The sequence below is a fragment of the Kryptolebias marmoratus genome, linkage group LG9, assembly GCF_001649575.2.
Source record: "Kryptolebias marmoratus isolate JLee-2015 linkage group LG9, ASM164957v2, whole genome shotgun sequence".
In the NCBI taxonomy this organism is placed as follows: domain Eukaryota; kingdom Metazoa; phylum Chordata; class Actinopteri; order Cyprinodontiformes; family Rivulidae; genus Kryptolebias; species Kryptolebias marmoratus.
Window position 1 is genome coordinate 14661821 of NC_051438.1, and position 25337 is coordinate 14687157.

A 25337-nucleotide genomic window follows, 5' to 3' on the forward strand; every position below is an offset into this window, starting at 1 on the left:
CCATGTGTGTTCTCTCCAAACTGCACAGACTGAAGGATTCCAGCGTAGGCCATCTGCGAGGGATGAGGAAACATGGCAGCCACTCTCAACAGGAGCAGTTCCCACAGCCCTTCACACTGTTCAGGATCTCCTCCTGCAGTTTTTTCCTCTCCTCCTCCTTCTGGGACAGGCGCTCCGCCGGCGGCTTGGGCGAGCTCTTGGTGGTGTTCAGGAGTTTGCTGTTCTGAGCGTTCCACAGATCGGCGTACAAGCTGCCCGGGGTGTTCAGGAGGGCGTGGTGGTTGCCTTGCTCGGCCACCTTGCCCTGGCGGAAAGATGGAAACGGAGGAAAGATTAGCACACACAAAAAAAAAAAAAAAAAATGGAGGGGGACACAGAGTCTTAGCACGTCTTCGTGACCACAGAACGTTGACCACACTGCAGAGAGTCCACCTCCTCCTCCACTCCTCCCCTCCTCTTAGAATCCACGACGCCTCCCCAACAACTGTTGCATTCCTCTCACAAAAACACGGACTCGCAGACGCACGCGCACGCACACGACAAACGCGTCCCCTCCCACGCAGTGAGACACAAACAAGGGCATCCCCCCCTTCCCCCCTCCTCGAGCGAGCATGCAGAGGTGTTGCCACCGTCTTTAGTGCGCCCAGGATGAGCCTGCGACTGGATCCGCTCGTTATTTTAATGAGCACCCCAGGCAGTCCTCTGCTGGTGACACTAGCGAACGCTTTGGCGACATCACACGCAAACGTGCCTCCTCATCCCAACCCTCTGATCCCTGCCATCTGACTCTGGAAACATGGAGCGAAACATGCTCCGCTCTCGCCGCCGCTCCCAGAAAATCTCTCGTTTTTTTGGCCTCTTGCTCGAGCGCAGGAGGGGAAATGTCACCTCACCTGCTCCGTATTAACTCGCGCTTTCTATATAACCGACTTCACTCTCGTCTCTTTTGTGTTTAAAGTCCAACCCCTTCCACGCTGCAGCCTTGGATATTTCTGTGATGTGCAGAGTTACAGTAAAGCACAGAAAATATTCACTTTTGCCACAGTTTAAAACAATCCACTCTGACAAAAAAAAAAAACAACAACAACAACACAGAAAACCAATTTGAATCTGCAGTCAAAGATACATACAGTGCTAGATAAGGCCTCATCAGTGTCTGGGAAGCAAGCCCATACATTATTAGACACAGAGACAAACAAGACGAGCCATCTGACCAAAACAGCCAGTCGAGTCAGACCGCTTTAATGAGCCCTTATGGAGAAAATAATACATTTTCTTCTACCAGCAATGTCCTGTTGTTGTTTAAGTTAATGAGAGAAGCTAAACAAAGCGCGTTTTCATCACGTACGTTGAGGAAAAGGTAACGGGGGAAATAAATGAGTGCCAAAAGCGGCGCGACTCGATATGTTCTTGCTTGCTGGCACATACAGTGAACTGAAGGTTACGCAGAGAGCAGGCCATTGTCCTTCCCTTCAATGCAAACACATCTAATTGGGCTGGCAATTAACACGGCGCATGTTTACTTACACTCTGGAAACTCAGCCGTGATGTAATTTGCCTTTTCGCGAAGCTGGCATTACAAATGAAAACGTCAACGACTGAAGGTATGCGCCGCAGCAGAGGCGAGCTCTTACCTGACTGAGCACTATAATCTCGTCGGCGTCTACGATCGTGGAAAGCCTGTGAGCGATGAAGAGCGACGTCCTGTCCTTTATCATCTCCTTCATTGAACTCAGGATGTTCTGGAAGCACACAAAGGAAAATAACCTCATCGCCATCTTAATCCCTACAATAGTATTCCTTAATCTAAAAGAAAATAGTTCTCAGTTTGCAATAATGATAGTCTGGCGGGGGGGGTGCATGAATGACAGAATATATATGAAATATATTGCCAAACTTTGACTTGACAGGGAAACTGAGTCAATACAATGTTGCTCGGCAACATCCGCCTTCATATGCTTTTCTTTTCAGTGTTTACATATGATAATTTTAAACCATCATTGTGATGAGACGCAATAGGAAAAAAAAAAACTTGATTAACATCCACATCCACTGCCCCACTCTTCTCCCTGAAGTTCAGAAAGAGCGTGCTGAACTTTCTCATTAGATGTAACATTTACAAAGACTGTGTGGTTTAAGCTGAGCTGGGGATTAAGTGGGAGAAAACAGTGGCAGGTGGCAAGGGAGAGCATGGGGGTGGTGTGTGCGTGTGATGGGGTGTGTGTGTGTGTCACAGCAGGTATGTGATGCAGGAGAGAGCTGAATTATTGTGTACCTACAGCAGGTGACTGAGTGGGTGTTTGTTCTGCTAAATGTGCATGCAGACAGGATGAGGTGTCAGTCTGAATGTGTGGCACTGAACTATATATATGTGTGTGTGTGTGTGTGTGTGTGGCGGTGCAAAAGTGGTCAGACCGACCTCTTCGGTGATGGAGTCGAGGGACGACGTTGCTTCGTCGTACAGGAGGACGGGTGGATTCTTTAGTATGGCGCGGGCGATGGCGACGCGCTGCTTCTCCCCGCCTGAGAATCAGAAGCACAGGACACGTCACGTAGGAAGAGCTGGCGGACAGAGCTGCGGTGGGTTCGATGCGCGTGTGAGGCTACAGCAGGTCTCTCCCTGGCTCTTCTCTCGTCGTAATTACCACAAACGGAGGGGCCATTACTCAGACAATACAAATGCTACAGGGTTCAGGTCTGGTAAAACAGACTTTCATTTAATTGTGAGGGAAAAAAAAAGTCAGCGGGGCTCAAAGATTTCTCCCACTGTGTTTGACTCGGCCTTTATTACATGTGAGCGGCGTGTGGCCCCTTGAAAGCAAGCGGCTTTCAGCGAGTGTAAACATCTCTGACGGCGGAGAATGGGCACGAAGCGAGTTAGGAGACTCGGGGCTCAGACAGCTCCCCCCACCACCTCCTCCTCCTTCCGCACTCACTGGCAGCTGTCACATATAGCAGCAGTGAAATTAATGAGAAGTTAGTCATGTCTTTATTTTGTCCGTTCTCTCACTTGCTCCGTCACTCCACATCAAGAAATCTGTGCTGCTGGTAATTGCGTCTTGAACGTTGAGTGAAACAGCTCACACTCTGTTTACAGGGGGGGGCTAAATGAGCTGCAGCAAAGCTAGGAGCTAAAGTCCACACTGTGATGATCGCATTAGAATTGCTTTTAACTCTAAAGCAACGTAACATTAAACACACTTTAAACACTAAAGGGAAGAAAACAACAAAATGACGCAGAAAGACATCAAAAGCTGTTTCAAACAAATACTTCTAGCGTAATTGTTTATGCAAAACTGTACTCCCAAAAAAGAAAAAAAGCAGCTTTATCTCCATTTATGACACGTTTCAATCATTTTCACAACGTGCATCATTAAAACTACAATCTCTAGACTGCTGTCGCAATAAAAAGGTATTTAGATAATAAGATGATGCCGAAAGGTAAACATTTACGTGTCGTAAAAAGCTTTTTTTTTTTATACAAAGATTCAAAATTGTACCATTTATAAATAATACGTTCATGCACTCATAAATAATATCCTGCTTTAAGGTCATTTATAGTAAAGGTTAATTACACTAGGTTCAGAAAGGTAAATTTGAATTTATTTTTCAAAACTTGGACCAATTAGAGCATTATGTTCATGCCAATATCGTTTATTTATTCAGCTGAGAAGTTAACTAATTACTATTTTAGAAATAAATCAAAACTAATATAACGTTTCATAGCTTGAGATATAGAGACAGACAGATATATAGATATAAACAGATCGATAGACAGAGACATCGGAAGCATTCTTGATAGTTTAAATAATCAGAAATGTCATGAGGAACCTGATTTCCTGTGGGACATTTAAAACTGAGAAATATTTATGCTAATGAAGAATAAATCAGTCAGTTTCTTTCTGTACCTCCAAACCGAGGAACGTGCACGACTGTAAAACCGCTTCAATTACTTAGAGAGAGCCAAATTAGCAAAGTGATTTAAAAATATCCAACTTTGCCATTTATTTCAGTGGAAAAATACAAGACATCTGCGAGGGGCGGAAATGTGACAACCTTGGCTTTCAGCAACAACAAAAAAAAAAAGCCGACCTGTCTTCTTAGGGTCGACGTCTTGCTGGATGACCCCGTTTCTCCTGAGATTCAGCCCACAGACAGATGTCCAAACGTTCCTCATCAGTATTTGTTAATATAATGAGTAGCTGATTTGTTATTTTTTCAACAGAATAAACCGCCCACACTCGCAGACACATGCACACGAGAAGATGGCGAGTAAATTTGGTAGATGGGTTTTGGTTATTTTGCCAACAAGGGGAATGTAGTTGTAGATTTGGTTTAAAGCCATGCCAACAACAATGGCTATATCATATCTTATCATATATATATTTCATATATCATATCATATCAAGGTGTAGTAAACAAACTTAACTTGTTTTTAAAAAGAAACTAAAATAAAGAAAAAATTGCATATCATTGAGATAGATTTTTTTAACCAATATTTGTTATAAAATAAAGAATTTTCTTTGTTGAAATTCTATTAAACTCTTTTTTCATGCTGTTTTGGCCATAAACAAAACATTGCCTTCAGGTACTGACTGCAGAACAGGAAAGTAAAATATGTTTTACTGACAAATCCATACTACAAAACTAACATATGGCGTTCTTCATCATTTAATAAAATCCTGTGTAAGCCTACAGTGACCAGTACAGTATCTTGTATAAACTACTTGATTATGTTTAGTTTTGTGTTAGAAAATTGTGGTCTCCTATTGGCCACAGGGACAAGGGGAATGACATCACGCCTCACATTTCTTATTTAGTATCATTTATTGCTCGTTATTTACCATCTGTGATGGTAAAAGATCCCGCTCCACTTCTACAACCATGACGCTATAAACTGAATAAGGTTCTTGGGTTGAAACCTAGTCATTTTCTTTTTTTTTTTACCCCCAGATGAAACAAACAGCTCTTAAATCAATATGGCAGACAGGGTGAAAACACCTAAATTCACATTTAAAATCACAGCTACTCTTCAGGATGGACATTTGCGAGCGAAGTATGGTATTATTTTGTTTTTTAACGGAAGGATCTTTATCATCAATCAAAACAAATGAGTGGTTTATTTTAGAGATGGATCCCAGATCAGACGGAATCAGCCGATTAATAACTCGTCAAGCCAATAATCGTCTGATCGCCAAGCTGCTCGTTCAAACAGCAAAAGCTTTCAGTGTGAAACCTTTAAGTGAGGGAAGAAGTCATTTGTAAAACTGTAAGGAAAAAAAAATGAGTGGGAGCACAAGTTTTAGTAGGAAACAATGATTTTTTTTTCTACAGATGGATGTCTGTTGCTTACTTTACAGCTAAATGTTGTTTTCTTTAAATGTACCAGCAGCCACCTAAAGTGGTACCATATGTAAGTCCATCTTAGTCTGAGACCTGCAACGTCTTCACCGAGCTACAAAGATCTCTGTCTGACCTGTAGGACATTATTTGAAGTTTCCCAGTCACAAAAACAGAAAGCTCTGTAACTTTGTGCTGTTTGAGAGAGTTATTTCCTTATGAACATAGTCAAGATTTTTAAAATTAATTGAAAATGAGAAGATTTATTTTGCTTGTTGCGAATGGTTCTTGGACAGAAATGGTAATGAACTAAAACCTTACAATAACCTGAACCCGGTATCGGCCTGCAGAACTCTGGTTCTTCAGCTTCAGCTCTGACATACAGGTTCAAGGTTCCTGTGCTGTCTGAGTGGGTTCTTTCATAATAAAAAGTACTCTCACTTTAGGAATGCATTTTAATGAAACCAAGGACAAATCAATCTTCATTAGGTGGCAAATATTAAACTGTTTTTGGCTTCTAAAAGTATAAATAAATGGAGTTTGATTTTTGACCGTACGCAGTATGAACATAAAAACTACCACTGGTTTATCATTTTTTGTTTCACAGAAATATAAAAAAACTAAGAGTCCTGTATTCCAAGCCTTTCTTAAATACTGGAGTAGGAATTAAGCTATAAGCAGCCAGTTATTGTTTGAGTTTTTAAATTAAAATACCCAGGGAGGCAAAACCAAACACGCAGCTCTGGCTCGTGTTGACAGAGAGACCATATTCAAACAGCAGACATAAATGTGCAGCGAACCTGACAGCTTGAGGCCTCGTTCCCCAACCTGAGTGTCATAGCCATGAGGCATCCTGAGGATAGCGTCGTGGAGGCCTGCTAAACGTGCCACTTGGTACACTTCCTCCGCCGTGGCGTTGATGTTGCCGTACTGCAGGTTGTAGAAGATGGTGTTGTGGAACAGCACGGCATCCTGACAACAACAAAATTAGAGAACAAAACGAGGCTTCAGAGAATATTTTTATTGCAGCAGAGAGAAGAACAGAAGACTGCAGATACAAACATCAGAATAGGAGAGCGGGGTGGAGGACAGCAAATGACAAAAACATGTTCATGAACCATCTGTTCTGATAAGCCTCTGAGTGCTTTAAAATTCAAATAATTGCATTCACCTTTCCCCGCCCCGCAAGTTATTGTTAACGATTACTTGCACGTTGTTCTGTGCTGATAACCGTTTAACAAAAACACAAGTAAAAATTCAAACATGCTACAATTAGTGTGTAAAGACAAAGGTACAAATAGAAGAAGGGTTATGTGTTGACATAATTAGTGATTTAGGTTGAATTTATTGTGCCGGTGTTTTTCCCACACCTGAGGTACGACGCCCAAAGCCTTCCTCAGGCTGTCCAGGCTCACGTCTCGGATGTTCTGTCCCGCGATGTAAATGTTTCCCCGCTGGGGTTCATAGAAACGGAACAGCAGCCGCACAACGGTGCTCTTCCTGCAACACAGATGCGGAACAGACAGTCGGCACCAAGATGACGACGGCCATGTCTACGATATTAAATTCCACCGTCTAAAAGGAGACCTTACCCTGACCCACTGCCGCCAACTATAGCCACTTTCTTCCCAGCGGGCACCTCAAAGGACACTCCGTTTAAAACTTTCTGGCCCTCCAGGTATTCAAAATAGACGTCCTCGAAGCGGATGGTGGCCTCCTGCGGTGTGATCTGTAATGGCGGAGCAAGATCCTTCTCCTACAGAAAACCATCAAAGGTTTGACAGAAAAGGAACAAAATAACAGTCAAGGCCCGGCATGATGTAACAGCACATTGTGCAGAGGCATAATGTTGCTGCATGTAGCCTTAAAGAACCACATAACAAGATGACATTCATTGCATATTTGAGCATAAAAGGACATTGAGTCTGTGCGGTGCCCTTCACGCTGAATGCAGAAGGATCAACAGGCACGAAAAGTTTTTCTTCATACCTAGCTCAGCTGTAGTGCCGAGAAACAGCCAAGGTCTGCGGTGAATAAAACCCTGTCTTTTGCCTGAGAGTGAAAGCCTGCTCTGCTCAATACGTACGAGCAACATAATCACCCCCTCAGTCAATTAATACAAATAACACACAGACCATTAGTATAAACAGATGATAATTCCACACCCTTCAGCATGGAAAAAAGACAAAAAATTATTTCTTTTTCTATTTAGTGGGGCAGTTTCAAGTGAGGGGGAGTTTTAAATAATTTTACATCTACATAATAGGACAATGTGTTCCACGGGAAAAAAAATAAAAAAAATATTTGAAAAAAAGCATTCAGACAGTAATGGCCTTCTAGGCAGGACCATTCCACAAGGATTCACAATGGAGAGGAATATTACTGATGAGTGGAAAAATAACTGGACAGATTCATCTCCACCACTGTAATTACAGGCTGGAGAAGGGAACAGCCTTCTTATTGTTGGGCAGCAGACACACATTTGCACTTAAGTGCACTCCTATGACGCAAGATGGGCTGTCATGTCGAGTTAAAAAAATAAATAAATGGAATTACATTTCCCCTGAAAAGAAGATAGCTATTTCAGGAAAGAAATACGAAGGCCTATATGTCTAAAATCTCAAATGTTTGCTCATTTCTTTAATGGTCACATGTAAAAGATTTAAATGGTTATATATCCAGCTTGCACTTTCTGTGTTTAAAATGTAAATTAATAGACAATATAGCAATAATAATTTGTGCATAATGCAATGTGCAATTGAGAAAAGCACAGAAGAGGTGGATTGGTACTAGAAATAGGAGAAAAATAATTATATCTGTTGGTAAAGTCATTACACTTTAATAATAATAATAATGAAAACTGGGAAAATATGACTATTTTTTTAAATGCTGAAAAGGTTTTAAATCCGCAGCCCCAACCTTTTAAGGTCTAACTGGGATACTGAGGACTCTTCTACTAAAACAAGACTCTGAACACAAAGAGCGGGACTTTAAAACTGAAACATTAATCAAACGGCAGCAAAGAACAAAAGTTAAAAAAGATTAAACCTATTCTTACCTAAAAGGCGACACACTGTCAGTCTCACTAGAGAGTAAAAAAAAAGGCTTTATAATAAAAGAAAAAAAGCAAGCTTAACTAAATTTCAACAAGCCTTAGCTCTGCCATGTGAATGTTGGGAAATCAGGCCGAGGGGGAAAAAAAGAAAGACTGATGTTGCAGCACAAATTATTCCAAAACGTATAAATGCACTCATTAAAATTACTACTTCTTTCAACAGTTTGATAATTACATACCCCAAAACTAATCAGCGGTATGTAGCCAGCCACAGTTCTGCAGGAATGTGTCATTTTATTAACACAGATAAGACTAATGCAGCCAGTAATGTCAGACACTACAGGTGGTAACAGATGAAGAAGAACCTGAGACACATCAACCATATAATTACCGTGTTTGACTACAGCCCATCATCTTTTTACACCACGTGTTGATAGGTTATCCAAGTCAAGCAATTACAGGAACAAGTCAGTTCAGTGTTAAAATCTTTTACCACTCTCTCTCTCTGTTGATGTAAAAAAAAAATAAAGCTCCGAGTGAGAGGATTTATCTTTTTTGAGTGTTTGCCCTCGCTTTTAAATTTCAGACTGAACACTGTGCTCGCTTTCTTTTGTGCACAAATTCATCTCTCCTGTTTTCTTTTGTTAAATCTAAATAAAAAAAAATAAAAACAACACAAAAGAGCTTTGTGTTTTACTGCCACGACGTGGAGAAGTTCCGTGTCGGGCTGACAAGTCACCTTGATCTTTGTGTCGACGCTGAGCAGAGTGAAAAGCGTGTTCATGTCTATGAGAGCCTGCCTGGTCTCTCGGTACACGGTTCCCAGGAAGTTGAGGGGAAGGGAGAGCTGGAAGAGCAGGCCGTTCACCATCACCAGGTCTCCCACGGTCATGGTACCTGCACGACGGCAACACAACAGCCCACAGTGATGAGCGCGTTCCTGCTCGATTACCACGCGTATTTAAATGCAAGATTAAAAAACAAACAAACAAAAAAAAAAAAAAGCACTCAAACCATTTTCTCTTCAAGTTGTTGTGAAAGCAGAGAGCAACCGCCCCTCCCCCCTGCGATGTCATTTTCTGCAACAAGGCTATTTTATTTTCTATTCATGCCTCTTTTTTATGCTTGCTGTGCTTTGTACTCATTTAGTTTCTATTATGTAGTTCAGTCTGGGTTTTACTTGCATGTTTCATCTGTCTGATTTTATTTTGAGGGAGGTTTTTTTAATTGCCGTGTAATATTTTCCCCTGCGATGCTTTTAGAAGAAATCACGAGTAAAACAGGTCAGATTCGGGTCGGCTGATGTTTTTTACCGTCTTCGCACTTGAATGCTGTTAAATTTTGCATCTTGAAAGGAACGACTCAATCCCCCCCCCGCCTAAGCCACGAACACACATCATCACCCAAAAAAAAAAAAAAAACCTCTTAAATTGCTCACCTGCTGCGATGCCTTTACTGGCCAGCAACATGATTGCAGTGAGGCCGACGCTGAAGATGGTACTCTGGCCAAAGTTGAGCATGGCGAGCGACGACGTGGTTTTTAAAGAGGATGACTCATAGATCTTCAGGAATTCATCGTACCTTTCAGCTTCGTACTTCTCATTATTGAAGTACTGCGGACGAGATGAGGAAAGGAAAAGAAGAAAAAAAAGTGGAGAGGAGGGAAGGGAGCACAGGCCAGAGAGACAATGAAGGGGATTCATAAAAGGAAGGGAAAGCGTGAGTTTAGAGAGAAAAGAGGAAGAGACACAAATATGGTTGAGGTTAAAGGTTAAGGAAGCATGGAGAGCAGCGTCAGGCAGATACACACTTTAGCTCGGTCTGCCTCAAGGCTGCATTTGTTCTCGGTGACCGCTCCGAGCATAGACTGCGTCTCGGTTGGCCTCCAAAGCACTTTTTCATGTCTGCGTCTTCATCTGCTCCCAGCAGATTTTAACGGACATGAAGGCGGCGGAACAAAATCCAAAGCCTGCTTTGCTGAACTGGCAGCGGATCTGAAGCTTTGACAGAGCTCAGCGACTGTGGTAAAACAACAGTTACAAATATTAGGCAGGAAGTGGAGCCTAATAATCACTTGCGAGGGAGACAGAAACTGCTGCAGAGTATTCGTCACTGAAATTGTCGCCCTGCGCTCCGCATTCACACAGATGCCCGCTTCACCAACAAAGCTTAGAAAGCTTTCTTAAATGTTGCACCACACAAGCAGAACTAATTCTGATTAAGACAGCTATCATTAAGATGAAAAGGCTTGCGAATCAGCCACGAGCACACCTCATAAATGCAGACCATAAAACAAAAGAATAATCGCGACAATCTCCAACTCCGCTGCCAATTACTTCATATTGTTGCTGCACAACTGTTTGTTTGGTTTGCACCATTGTTTCCCTGCTCTGGTTAAGTGGGCGATTTTGCCTCTCTCGCTAACAGCACTGACGCCGCGCAGCTACTGACTTGCCGCGGATTTGCATATAAGAAAATGCAGCGAAATCCGAGGAGGAAATAAGAAAGTGGCACAGAGACGACGGAGTGAAGCAGCGCACGGCACCGCGTTCAGGTTCTCATCCAACCCCTTTATGAAAGTGGAACGGATTTCTGAGTGGGCGGAGATCTAATTACATATGCACACTCACAGCTCAGAGTGATGCTAAATCTGGCTGCGTTGACATAGATGACACAAAATAACACAGAACAAGATGTTAAGGAAAACAGCACACAAAATAATGCGGCAACGAAAATAACACAGTGACCAAAAAAAAAAAAAAAACATAATCGGAAAGGCGACTAAAGCACCCAGTCTTGCCCTGCTGCTGAATCGTAACACATCTGAAAGTCAGCACTTACTATGACTTGTCTGTTTTCTGTCCAAATAGTCTTCAGGAATAATTTTCAAAACTTGTTGCACAACAGCTCAGAGTTTGTTTGTTTGTTTGTTTGTTTCCAATATTGGCTGCATTATTTGGTTTTCTGTCAACATGATCGCACGCTGCTTCAATAATGTTCAGGTTTGGGCTCGAGGGGGGCTCAATTTCTTTTTTTTTTACCTCTCAAGGTTTTATTTTTCTTACATTGACATAATGTCATGATGAGAAATCAAGCTGTCCCATACAATGACAGCACCACCGCTGTGTTTTGCAGACGAGGTACCTTTCTGTTAGACAACTTAAACCCAAACATTTGAAATTTAAATTCTTCACACTGCAAGTTTTTATTTTTTACTGGGTTTTGTATATTTACTGTACCTCTTAAGTAATTTGACACAATATCTCTTTGTTTTTTGATAGAATGACTTATTGAGAGCCATTAAAATCATTTCTGATGAGGTTTTGGCTCACAGTCGGCTGATAATGGATGATGAATCTCTGAGATTACATGAGATCTTTTATGATGACTACCTATTTTCCTAAAGACTGCTACAGTTCATCTGCTGTGGGTAATAATTAGATCTTCCACTTCTTTATTTCTTCCCCTGGTTCAGATTTTTACAAAACTTCATGATTAGATATCCCATGTGTTTTCTTGGCACATCTTTATAAAAATCATATTGTTGAATAAACAAAAATACCATTTTATTCCTGTCAGACTGAAATTTTTGTCATTTCTTGTAGATTCAATAAAAGACATGGGAACAAATTGTGTGTTTTTGCAGAGGGCTGCTAGAAGCAAAGTGTCTAAAGTGTCTCTGTTAAGTTGCCCGTTATGTGTCAACGACACTGCTTCATCTCTTGCGTGAGGCGCCGTTTTCATCCCTAAATGATTCATATGTCAGTACTAAGAGGCTTCAAAATATTGATATTTCTCTGAAAATGGCCGTGTACAAACACTGGACTAAAACAAGAGAAAGGCCAATCGATGTTAAAAGAAAAACTTTAAAAGATCTCGAGAAAGCTTGAAGAATTATTGCTTGAGACCAAATGGCTCCTTAGAGGGGAAAATATGTTTAAAAAAAAGAAAAAAAAGTAAGTGGTTCTAAACTTTTGCAGGGTATTAAAAATGCATCCTGACAATCAATGAGTGTTACTTTAACAGCTGCCACACAACTAAAAAGACAGATACACCACCTATATGATACTCACAGGAGCAACCCCTTCTCAGCAGGGGAAGAAAAAACAAACAGAAAAAAAATATGGACACCGCCAAAATGGCTGAAAGAAAGATGGATTATAAAAGTGGGGGGTGAGTGAGGAAGGTACTCACCTTCACAGTCTCATAGTTGAGCAGCGAATCAATAGCTGCGTTGCCTGCTTCGTTGTCAGCTTTGTTCATCTGGATACGAAAGCGAGTCCTGCATGCAGAGACACGTGCGCGACGACACGAGCGCTTTCATTAGTACGTTTCAACCAGCGTGTGACAATTTTTTACAGGTAGCACAAGAAGCTACTGAGGTACTTAGGGACCTTGTCAAGAAATAACAATCCTGACCTATAGACAGGCTCAGAAAAAATAAAAAGCACGGAAATATTCCTACCTCCACTGAGTAACAAGAATGGTGAAAATTGTGTACGCTGATAAGGTGCCCAAGGCCACTGCTGCAAACTGTCCACCACACTTATAATACTGCAGGGGAGAAGAGCAGGAAAGAACATCTTATCTGCTGTAAATACACATTTTGTCAGCAAATTCCTAAAACCACACTGGACCACATTATTGTTAGTATCACACAGTTTTTAAGAGGGTATTAATACTATAAGCATCGGCGCTAAAGCTTTGAGTTTGGGCAACAAAGTTTGCCCTCATTACAAGCAATATCTTACTATGGGGAGAAACAGCACAAAGCTACAGAGGAAGTGTTCTTTCAGTGGTGGCCAAGAAAGGACACAAAAGACATCAAGCTGCTACAAAGCTCTGGGGTTCATCATCGACACTAATTGACTTTGTTTCCACCAAAAGTTCACAGGGATTCGGATTCCGTTCACAATGTAAATGAGACAATATCCCCAAAATTAATTTCCAGACAATCTGCCGTGAAGAATGTCGAGGTGACGGCAGGTCCTGAGCTATTAGGAAATGAACAACGAAGACAACAAGGCTTAGAAACCACAGAATGTCGACTGAGTTTCAGCTACCCTTAGGAATAAAAACTTTTGAAGGATGTTAGTTTTGCTGTTTTGTGTTGTACTTGAACAAAAAACAAAATCACTAATACAACATCAAACTCTTATTTAATAGCTAAACATATTTTCCTGGTCAAAGAGAAAATAAGAATATCTTTCTGTACATATAAATGTACATACATATGAACTTCTTACACCTTCGCTGGCATTTAAAATCTTCACTAATGAAAAATAATATATATATTTTATAATCAATAAGAGCCATGTGATGTTTTTTGTTCATCAACCAGGTGCAACAGATCCTTACCTTCTGCAAACTTATATAAGTTTACATGTAAAGGTTTTTGTTTTAAACATAATTTTCAGGGTCATTCCACAAATCTTTCCTTTACTTGATCTGCAGTGGGAAGCTCTACAACAACATATATGAATATTTTTTGTTAACTTTTACGGGCCAACATGTTTAGTTAAATGACTGAAAACCCTTGGTTTTTAGTTCACCTGAATGAACAGCTTCCAACAGAGCTGACTTCATATTTTTAGGCCAACAAAGTTCATTATGAGCATCAGCTTGGCCTGGCTTCACCCTGGGACTCACCAAAATAGCACTGACGAGGCCCATCTCAAAGACCGTGGGTCCTAGGTTGAAAACAAGCGCGCTGAGGACGAATGAAATGCCCCGTGTCCCGCGGTCGATTGCCTTGGACAGCGCCCCCGTCTGGCGGTTGAGGTGGAAGCCCAGGTCCAGGTTGTGCAGGTGCAGAAAGACGTTCTTGGCGATGCGTCGAATCGAGCTCTGGGCCACTTTGCCGAACACGGTGTTCCTCAGCTCGTTGAAGAGAGCCGAACAGGCCCGCGAAACACCGTCTGGAACAGCGGAGGAGACAGAAACTTTTAGGACGCCTGCGGTGAAAAGCCGGAAGGTTTAAGCAGCAGGCCTATTGTGTGGGATTCTACCGCTGCCCTGAACACGGAGCACAGTTTAAATACATTACTGAGGCAGCAGGATGTAGGCTAATTGAACCGAAGAAAAGGCTTGAATGAGGAAAACAGAGGATATCTGAGCATGCACAAAAGTGTTGTGTTTTTGTGACAATGTAGAGGACTACATGTGTGAGCAGAATATTTAAAAAGGGAGGAGGAAGGCTTAAGAAGAGTGCCACGGAAAGATGAGAGTGAGTTTTCAATTATCTTAATTTTACCACTCTGAGTTTAAACAGTCTCTGAAGAATAAGGGCAAAAGAAAGAAACGCCTTTCTTGGATGCAATGTAAAACTTTAATACATCTGAAGTTTTCCTTCAAGTGATAGAATTAATACGCAGCAAACACAAACCAGTTCGCTTCAATAAAATCTACAGGCAGACGGTTAAAAATGAAACTAATCACGTTGCTGCACAGTCGCAAGGCGAGTACGACTGTCACAAATTGATAAGTGTCTGCGTTTGAAAGATACACGGTCTTCCTGCGGTGGATTCGCTAAGTTGTGCGAACACGTGACTCGCCCGCCGAGACCAAAGTCAGGGTGATAATCTCTCTGTCTGTCGGTCTTCACGGGGGCCGTAATGTGGCGTTAAATAGGAATGCTCATCTAATGAACAATGTGTCCACATCTGACAGGGCAGGATGAGCGCGGTGCAACCTTGACAGGCAAATTACACCAGTCACTGCGGGCTTCAAACTCAGGAGCCTGGGTGTTTGAAAGAATGAGCAAAAAGAATAACATTTCTTTCCTGAAGATCAGTTTTCCACACGCCTCTCAAACGTGCAGCTCTAGTGCGCAGCATCAAAGTGGACTCATCAAAATAAGAGGCTGAAGTGCGCATTGAGTTGATGATTGTGTCAGCTGGGGTCAAAGTTACTTGGACTGAACATCAGGTTTAAAATGTTTTTCATACTTTTACTGCTTTTTATCAGCAGCTCAACGAAAACTGTTCGCTTTTCACATGGATTCATGCACTAACCGGCTAGGCTTGACAAAGAAGTGAAAGAGAAAATGCTCTAAAAGACTGAAGAGGAAAAAAAAAAAAACGTCCCTGACTTCAGGATTGAAAAATACGAAAAATATATATTCGCCCCTGCTTTAGAAATGTAGCCACCTGTTTACCAAATAAAAAAAAAAGGGTAACTCAAACGAAAGGCGGCGGCTCGTGATTTAAATAATCCGAAGAGGACGTTGCGGAGCAGCATTGATATGAATGTGGTGGGAAAGGTCAGCCAGCAGACAACAGAGAGTCCCACAGTCTCCTCTGATGAGCGCAGCACCTGCCGGCGTAACACAGGTCTCCGACTTACAGCCAATCAGCACGGCCGTTGCCATGGTAGCCACGGTGCTTGGCGCGTCATTCAGGTTCAGCATGTGCCCTGACATCTGGTTAAGCTCGTCCACTGCATATTTAAACATGAAGGGCACCACCACATTGGTGAGCTAGGGGGAAGAAGAAAAAGAGAAAAAAAAGCTTCAAACAGAGGTTCCCAAACAGTTTGACTTCCAACCCATGAAATGATAGCCACAGAGGCCAGGGACCCCAACTAATACCTCTGCTAATAATCCGAATTAAAATAGAATAATGACAACTCATAACAATCAATTTAAAATGTAAGCTTATATATGGAGGTTATCTAAGGACCCACACTTGATGTTTCATGACCCACAATGGGGTCCGAATGCCATATGTACTCGCTTTTAGTTAAACATGACAAAAAACTGTTATAATTTTAACATGTTTCCTATTAATTTATTTCAGTTAAAGAAAAAAAACAGTATGTAAGTAAGTGTGTAAAACTCTCCTATACAATCAGCACTTAACATCCACTTTGAGACGAATTGGCTACAAAAATGTTTTTAGGAAAAACTTATTTCCAGAGTTCACCACATCGGAGATAAATGCTGCAGCGCAAGGCAAGGTCGTAGTTTCGAAAAGATGCCCTGCAGCCGGTTTTAAAAGTGGCTCCAGTAAAAATGTACAACTTCTTTTGTACAGAAAAGAGGAGAGGATGCCTGCTAAAACGTCAGCCGCATCTACTTCAGTTTGTTTCATACAGTAAAGACTTTAAAGGGGTACAAAAAAACAAAAAAGTAGTAGTAGGTAGTAAGAAACCATTAAGTAGTCAACTTTTGCCTGGGTGATCAGAACTACAGTCTGAAAAACAAAACGCTGCACTTTTGAAACATTTTAAGGAAGAACGTCTGTGAAGGATGAAGAAGAAAAAATAAATAAGTTGCTTAGTAAATATAAAGGTTGACAGCAATTAGATTTTTTTTAATTGTTGCTGCCAACTGGAACACAACTTGAGTAAAAAAATACATCAAAAAATTAAGATTTATATTAAATTGTCATTCATAATGAAGATAAAACACTAAACAGTTCCCTATAAAAATAACTGGGATCAGAAACATTAGTAAAAATAATTTCTATCAGCTCAAATTAACAGGGGTCTGCAAACCAAAACATACCTACATCTACTTTAAACCTTTAAGTATTATTAAATTTGTAAGTTTTAATCATTATTTTATGGTATTAGATCCTGACTGTTCCCACTTAGAGCTTTCAATAAGCTTTAATTTTTCCATCCTGATGCAACATGTTTCCAGCTTTTCTTTTTATTTATTTTTACACACACACACACACACACACACACACGCCTCACATTCTTTAAAGGTGAATTTCCACGTTTAGGTGAAAAATGCAACACATCCATTCGGGTGAATTTCTAGTATAAACGTGACACGATGTGTGATGGCGGGTGCATGTTGGACTGCCACTAGCAGTGCTGAGAGAAGGCTGGTGCTTCCTGCTAATGGAATTGAAATGGTTATTAGAGCTAATTAAAAGCACAGGGACAGCTGTGTGACTCAGTCTGGGCGGTCCGCTGCACATTAGGACACACTGCCTCACACAGCAAAGCGTTTCAAACCCTTTTAATTTGAACCTGTAAATGGCACATTTTTAGGTCTTTCTCCACGGCCGCATTCTGTACGAAACATTTGGGTAGATTATTAAAAATAATAATCATAATAATGTAAAAATAAAAATACAGAAAGTGAAGTACATTCTCGTGTCAACCTGAATGTAAAAACACACCTTTAAAGCTCTGTTTATACAGCCAAAAGCCACCTCTCCAGGGCTCTTTCTTTATACACTTGGGTATTACACTCAGACAATAGAAATCCTCTGAGTCCCTAAAGGAAAAACAATATCTGCCACTTTGCTACCAAGACAACAGAACATGACACAAAAATAGCCTGAGCTTATTATCTCGGAGCCAAAACATGTCCTCAATTTTACCACTAATACATGATAAGGTTGGACGTGCTCTTTTAATCCATTAATGGCAACCACTGGAGATTAAACTGACACCGTGTCAATCTGTACCTGGCAATATGACATCCCATAATAGAGATTCAGTGTCAAGTAGCAGGGAAAGGCTTCGGGCTATGGAGAATTAGCTTTACCTTACACTAGAAAGCTACAGCCGGGCACGGAGACAAAGAGGGCTTCATTTAAGGCCAACTTGTATATAATCACTTATTTGAAATGAAAATGTCACCGATAATGTTGCTCGCAGAGGTGAGATGCCCCGTAACCACGTAATTATTCAGCTGATTTAAAAATTGCAGCCACACAGCTGGTGGTTTCAGTTCAAACAGACAAATTGGTAAAATGGAGGTTAACTCCAATCAAGCAGGAAAACACAAGGAGTCGATTGGGGGTGCACGTGCGCGTTCACGGCTCCTTAGAAACACGCCGGAGGGAGCCGTGCTGAGCTGCAGCAGGACACACTTATTTTGGAGCTTTGAATTTGTGATTATTTTCCAGGGTGTAAATTAGAGACTATCAACAAAGAAGGAGAAAATGCATCACACACTGATTGATGCGTGCAATTAATTATTTAAAAAAGCTGTTCTAAATGCACATTGTTTTTTTTTAGTTTGACGCGGGTCCTGTGCCAAGTGCAATCACTTACGGCGAGAGTGCTCGTGTTTGAGCAACGAGGACATATCTGATTAAGTAAACAAACAATATGTTAAACAATTAGCCCGATGCTTTTAGAGATCCGTTACTGCGTCGAGCGTCAGAAGGTACTGACTGCAGGAGGATTCTGAAAGAGGTTTAGAAATCGATGTCAGCTGCTCATAAAGCCGAGGTTAAAAAGGAAATAATCATTTCTGTATGGAAATGTTCAAAACTGGAACACATGAGTAAAACGTCTGGCATATTCAGAGTGACATCAAAAACTAAAATACAGACTGAAGCATTAATAATCTGCCTGTATGTCCACCTGAAAATGTCATCTTTGGCCGTTTTGGTTAAATAACTAGCCAAACTCGCCGCTGCGTTTCACGTCTTGAACTTTAGAGCATCAGCAGCAACAGCCTTGTTTTTCATATCGTTCTTGTTTTCCCAACAGCGGTGCCATTCAACTCGCCGTCAAATAAGAGAAGGCGACAAGAGTCGGCCCGAGCCAGTTGTGCTCCATTTTAATAAAAGCCAATAATTCTGCGGCAGATGTTACGTCTCTTCAAAGTTTTCAGCAGAACGAGTCTTTGATTCCTGACACCTGCCTGAAAGACAGCATGAAATTAAAAGGCTGATCCCTGACATCAAACAATTTCGGTGTCAAACTGACATTATCCTCGGCCTCGGACTGTGACACCTCTTTACTTCACTTTATCCTCTAGAAAATTTTAAATAAAAGCTTGGATGAATAAATATTACTATTGCTATATTATATTACTAGGATTTGGAGAAATGATCATCCAAAACAATTTTAATGCTCAAGTTTATAGCCTACACCAGATGGAAGATTAAAAATCATTACTCTTAAATAATTATTCCCTCCATTTAGCCCCTGTAAATTATAAACACTCGTATCAACAAGCAGGAATCTCCCTGAAACTGTGGAAATAATGGATGGATGGCGATGTTATACAAGGTATTATAAAACTAAAGCTGGACATCAGCTCAACTTGACGACTGGCAGCACTGTCCACAGGAAAATAAGATTGTTCTGAGATCCTGAGATTATAGAAAGGGTGACAAGACAGCAGGCACGGTTACACATAAATGACAGCTTATGAGGAAAACGTTTTCTACCCTGAATCAGATGTTGGATGATGTGTTTCTTGCTGCTTGAGGACAAAGTGAAAGTTTATTCTGTTAGTATAGAGGAAGCTCACTACGCTTAAAAAACAGGAAGCTTGATGAGTGAGCTGTTGTTAAAAGAAAAACTTTCACTTATTTCACTAACTGTCAACAAAAATTAGTTTTTAAACACAAAGTAATAAACGAGTTACAGGGTCGGTTTTGTTCCCCTTACATATTAAACAAATAAAGTGAAGTTTTAAACTTTAGTTTGACTTTCATGATTTTATTTAGATGCTAGATATTGTTGTGTGTGTGTTTTGACTGTATTTTTGTGTAAAATGTTGTAAAGCACTTTGTATCGCCTTGTTGCTGAAAAGTGCTCTATAAATAAATTTGACTTAACTTGACTTTCATTAGACATTTTTGAGACAACTGGAACTGCTCACAATCCACTGCCACACCTACAGTTTTTCTATTATCGCTCTTTTTAGTTCCCTCAGACTCATCATACGATTAACACATCCCAATATAACCCGCCTGCCTCTGATGTACATTACAAATACACCATGTGGCCACCTATCCATTTTCTTTGCCCGCTTGTTCCCGAGCTGGTGCCCATCTCCAGTGGAGTGAGGGCCGAGGTACATGCCGACAAGTCGCCAGTCCAAATACATTTTATTACACTACATACAAATAAAATAAACTTCTTTGGATTTGTCTGAAAAGAGAAATGCTATGAAAACTGCATGTGCAGTGTGGCGCCTGGGTTACACAAGTCAGGCCAAATCTTTGAACATGCCTTTGTCTAGTTTCACTTTTTATTTAATCTTTGAAAAAACTCTGATTTAGATGCACAAAACCTTCATGACTCAACTTTTAGCCCTCAAGTGCCAGCATGGACATGTTTACTGGTGCTTTGGGAAGTAAAAACTTGAAGATAAAAAGTAAATTTCAATTTATTCATTCTATTTACTGTTTCACTCTGTTAGTCATCTCAGTCTCACTTTCTTATTCCAAACTCTGCTGCGTGCTCTTGCTTGCAGTGTAGAAGAAAAGCAACATTTATAAACCCTAACCACTTAGTAGGCATTTTAGGAAAAAAAACACAATACACAGAGGTTACATTTGTTAACATAACGTACCTTGGCTCCAGCGAGCAGGCCCAGAGAGATGGCAACACGGGCCCGCAGGTCTGGTCTGTCTTTTGGCCAAACATAAGACAGCATAGCAGAAAGAATCTTGGCTGAATTCACCTCCGTCAGCTTTTTAAAAAAAGAAGGAAAAAGAAAAACAAACAAAAAAACTTCTTAATAAAAAAATTCTCCCTTGGTTTTCATTCGGATTTGTCAAATGCAGAGAACGTGTAAAACAGCATTTAGTACGACGTTATCTTTCTAACCTGAATTTTGCCTGTAAATACTGGCGACTAATGTTCATTTTGCATTCAGCGTGACAGTCGCAGAAACGTTACGACGGCACTGTGGGCAGACACATCAAATGTCAGCGGGAGTCCCCTGGGAGATCTGGCGACAACGACGACAGACTCTCCAGGTGGACTTGTGGATCCAGTCTGACACTACAAGTCCCAGGAGACACCTGGGCTGTCATCCCAGCTGAGGCTGAGAACCCGCCGGTGCCAGCGTGGCTGTTTACCAACACTCCAACGCACATCTGCCACGGGGACCCTCGGCAGGCCAAAGAATACGCTGTAATTCCTCTAATCCACTCAATATGGTGGCTCCGTGTTAGGCACGGCTGTATGTCAGCACCTCCCGAGCAAATTACAGTGAAATTGCGTCTCACACCTGCCTTTATTGAAATACAGTACAGAGATGTTTCACACTGTAAGAGATTACACCAAATAATGCACAAAAAAAAGCCCACCAGTTAATCTATAATAATAATAATAACAACAACAATCAAACCAAAATCTGAGGCCCAATGTTTAAGAAATAACAGTTTGAATCTTTTATTATCAGAGTCGAGGTTGTTCTGTTTGATGACTGTGGATCTTAAAAAACCGAGCAGGGGTTATCAACATCATTAGCTGAAGGGCCAGAATATTTCACATATATCGCTGTTAATCTTGCACTACACGGTTATCCCAGTAGACTTATTATAATGTTCCAGCTGGAAGGGCCTCAGGCTGCAACAAAAAGGCTACAGGTAGCTACTGCTTCCATTTGCAATTACAACAGAATTGTCTGTAAATAACTTTGAAACTGATGACGGTGTAAAGGTTTATAAACTAGTGTTTGCATGAACCGAGACAACAGCATTCCACTTCGGTCTTAGCCCTGCTCCGAGGAGTCATTAGCTCTTCAGTCTGGTCAAAATTAAACAATTTCTCCACACTGGGCTTGCTCAAAGAGATATCTACAACAGGTGAGATAATAACTGTTCATAACCTTTCAACAGAAGCACACTTCGGAAGATCTGAGACATCGCTTTTAAAAATAAGACCAGATCAAGTGTTATGATAGAGAGCTCTGATTGACTAAAGCGCTGCCACCATTAACCCTTTCTCAGCTGGGCTGCGAGTGATTTCTGAATTGAATTGTGAACGTTCTAGTAATAAATGAATACTGTCTGGCGCAGATGGGATGAGTTTGTGAACCAGATATGGCCCAAAAGCCACCAGTTGACAATCACTGATTTACAGGTTTCAAAGACTTTTGGCATTAAATGAGTTTTTACAGCAAAAAGCAGTAGAGGTTCCAGTGATTAAACAATTATCGGTCATTGTAAAGGGTAGAAAACAATTTTAAAGTATTCAGGGGAAAAGGTATGGATTCACATTTAACCAACTATACTATTATTTAATAAAAAGTTAAATCAACACTGACAATGTCTAATCTATACTAACAATAACCACAGGTAGCAATGCTTTTTTCTTTCCTCTTACATGTAAAGTACAATTAAATGTATTAATCTGACCCTGAAACATGGCGGCATAATTTTCACCCATCATGGCGGACTCAAACAAGTTAAAACACTCACCACATTCTTTGGATCTGCACTCAGACCTCCACCTGCATTTCCATGCCAACATGTCCGTTTGTCCGTCACCTGCAAATGCTGTGAAAACATCATCAAATTAACACGTGAAACCCCATGCTTGATTTTGATGCCAAACGCTAATTTGGTCATGATGCACACTTACCTTCACTCCTTCTAAAATCTGACGGCTGTTTTCTGGTCTATTCGTGCTCCATGTTGCTGTTTGTAGGTGAGGAAGGGAGCTGAGCTGAAACACAAGACAAAGCTCCTGATCACTCATGTTTCAGCACACGGAAATAATTAAGGGAGCAAAAATAAACAAGAACTAAACTCTTTCTTATGGGTATTCCAGTACATGTTTTGTTTTTTTTAAGTTGAAGAGTTTGGGGGTTATTTTAGGGCTAGTGATGAAATAAACAAAAGAGAACAAAGTTAAAGGACCAATCTATATTGAAAAGCTTTGCTACGCATTTTGCATCTCCATGGAAACCTACTTAAACATTAAATCAATGGGTGCAATGAAGGTTTAAAACATAATAAGACATGTTCACAAAAAATAGATAAATAGGTAAAATAAATAAAATATCAAAACCAGTGATTGAGCATCACTTTTGTGTACATGTGGAGAACCAAACTGGAATTTAAGCACATTCTTGGGTTCATGTAGGATGGAAATACGAACATGTCCACAGATGCTGGGTGCCTTTTAAAGCAAGATACCAGTGGGTGGTTAAAGTATACTGGGATTACTGTAAACTTAACATGCAGCATTCTGTTGCTCTTGTTTGTACCAACAAAATTATTTATACAGCCATGGGAAAAGAGGGAAACACTGGATACTTTTCCTTCCTTGTTGACAACATTTCAGTAAAAACACTCCTTTTATGAGTAAAGACTTTCAATCCAACTCAGTTTGAATTACTTACAGATTCCTTAAATTTTCCACAAAATACTATATGCTGGAAGCATTTTTGGTAAATCTAGTTCCCGTGAATAAAGCAGCCTCGACTCATCCTAGACTGGATGGAAGAATTTTGCCTCTTTCTTCAAAACACTGTCACTATTTTTAACTATTAGACAGAACATCACCTCAAAGTTGACTGAACTATCTCTTTAGGAGTCAGAGGAGAAAATAACAACTTTATCTGCAGAGCTTAAGACAACTTTAAACTAATTACTAATACAATGCAACTTTACTTTCAACAGCAAAAGTTACCATTTGAGCTTCACAACAGAAACACGACTGTATTGTGTGATAAAACCAATACTAAATTGACCTTGATTGATTAACTTGGTGTCTGGAGGAAAATAGGTAATACTAATTGTTACTTGTGACGCATGGTGATGACAACATTGTCATGCTTTTTGGTGACAGGAAAAGACAGGCTGGTCCAGAGTCGACAAACCACCGACCGAAACAAAGTGCAAGGATGTCCCTTATAACCCAGACTGCTAAATACCTACAGCTAGGGTTCAGCCTTCTACAGGACAATGACTCTTGGCACACACGAGCAAGAAAGAACTGGACAAAAATGAACTCTAAATGTCACTGAATGAATGACTTTTTTATTCTGGTAGTTAAGACTTGCCCTGAAACCCGTAGAATGTTTCTGACGACCCCTGATAGTGACTGTCCACTAAAGGTCACCATCATTGTTCATTGCAAAAGAAATCCTTGAATATAGATGTGGAAAGTGTTAATTAACTCCTGCTAAAAGAGCTGCAGTGAAGAACAAATCAAAAACAGTCATTTTTAATAAGCTTGCTAAATTATCTGTTTGCACTTATAAACATAATGCCAAATATCTACTTCCAATTAAAAGTCTAACAGAGCCTACAGTAAAGATTCATTAGGGAATATAATATTTTACTGATTGCATATCAGTCTAGTCTTTACTGCATTTAGCAATGACTGCTTTTATTTTGGTTTTAATTCTACCCATTAGAAGCTTTGCACCATAGACAACAACTATTGTTTTGTTGTTCCTTGCACTGACAACAGTCTGATTCAGATTTCTGCCTTTATATCAATACGAAAAATAAACATGTGAAAGACAATGGGTTTAAGTGTTTTGTGAGTGACTGAATGAACCTGCTGACACAGGATGACAGTAAAATAGGCAGTAAGACCCGATGTTGTCCCGGGTGGGACAGACTGTCTTATCTGAACCTGTCAGTTGGCAATGATAGCACGTGACTGTGTCCACTGTTAGCCGCGCTGCTAGCATCTGATACCAACTGCCCAGATAAAAACACAGAAACGTAAGATATTTTCCGTGCTCTTGACGTTTAGTTACACTTCAGGTAATCACGAACACGACGTCAATGACGCCTACGAACAAGAAACACAACTTGTGCTAAAGAGATAGTTAGCTAGCCCAAACTTTAGACAGTAACAAACAGATGTTTACATGCAAGCAACTACTTTTTTAAATCAGTTTGCAATCACCAAACAAATCATTGAATTTAGTTTTTTGCCCCCTGTCTTAAAAGTTAGTTTAAAACACTTTAAATCTCTCTGTCCTTGTCCAAACACACCGTGTCCTCTCCAACCAGCCGCCTTACTCACCACATACGTGTCCTGTCTTTTGTATTTAGTCCTGTCTTCACCGCGGCTTTTACTCCAAACGTGGTGCGAACTCGTCTGCCGAAGGAGAAACTCTAATTTTCGCCTTTGGAGACGAAAGCCGCATTTCAGCGGTGCCAACATCGGCGCCATGTTGACGAAGGAGGAAGACGGTTCGTTAACACGCCGGCTACGTCACATCCGGCCCTCATCAACGAGAGGCTGCGTCACATCCGGC

The 25337-nt window shown here is 40.7% G+C and overlaps 1 protein-coding gene across 1 annotated transcript; it reads right to left on the bottom strand.

Moving 5' to 3' along the window:
- Positions 1–6: 6 nt before the first annotated feature.
- On the bottom strand, positions 7–25288 carry abcb7 (ATP-binding cassette, sub-family B (MDR/TAP), member 7). Its single transcript, XM_017424051.3, has 16 exons — positions 25103–25288; positions 22697–22780; positions 22534–22611; positions 20676–20795; positions 15740–15872; positions 14045–14313; positions 12861–12949; positions 12590–12677; positions 9834–10008; positions 9135–9292; positions 6933–7096; positions 6711–6840; positions 6141–6312; positions 2420–2523; positions 1635–1742; positions 7–304 (listed from the first exon to the last, which is right to left on the bottom strand). Exons 1-16 carry the CDS (start codon positions 25250–25252, stop codon positions 86–88), a joined length of 2241 nt encoding a protein of 746 aa, XP_017279540.1. The 5' UTR covers positions 25253–25288; the 3' UTR covers positions 7–85.
- Between the last annotated feature and the right edge of the window lie 49 nt (positions 25289–25337).

Bases quoted from the DNA above. Each gene is read 5' to 3' on its own strand.
- abcb7 (XM_017424051.3), bottom strand. From the start codon at position 25,252: ATGGCGCCGATGTTGGCACCGCTGAAATGCGGCTTTCGTCTCCAAAGG. The intron at 12,678-12,860 runs GTAGGAATATTT...CTCTGCATGCAG, and splicing joins ATTCTTGTTACTCAGTGGAG to GACTCGCTTTCGTATCCAGA. The intron at 7,097-9,134 runs GTGACTTGTCAG...GGTTTTCTGTAG, and splicing joins GCGTCGACACAAAGATCAAG to GAGAAGGATCTTGCTCCGCC.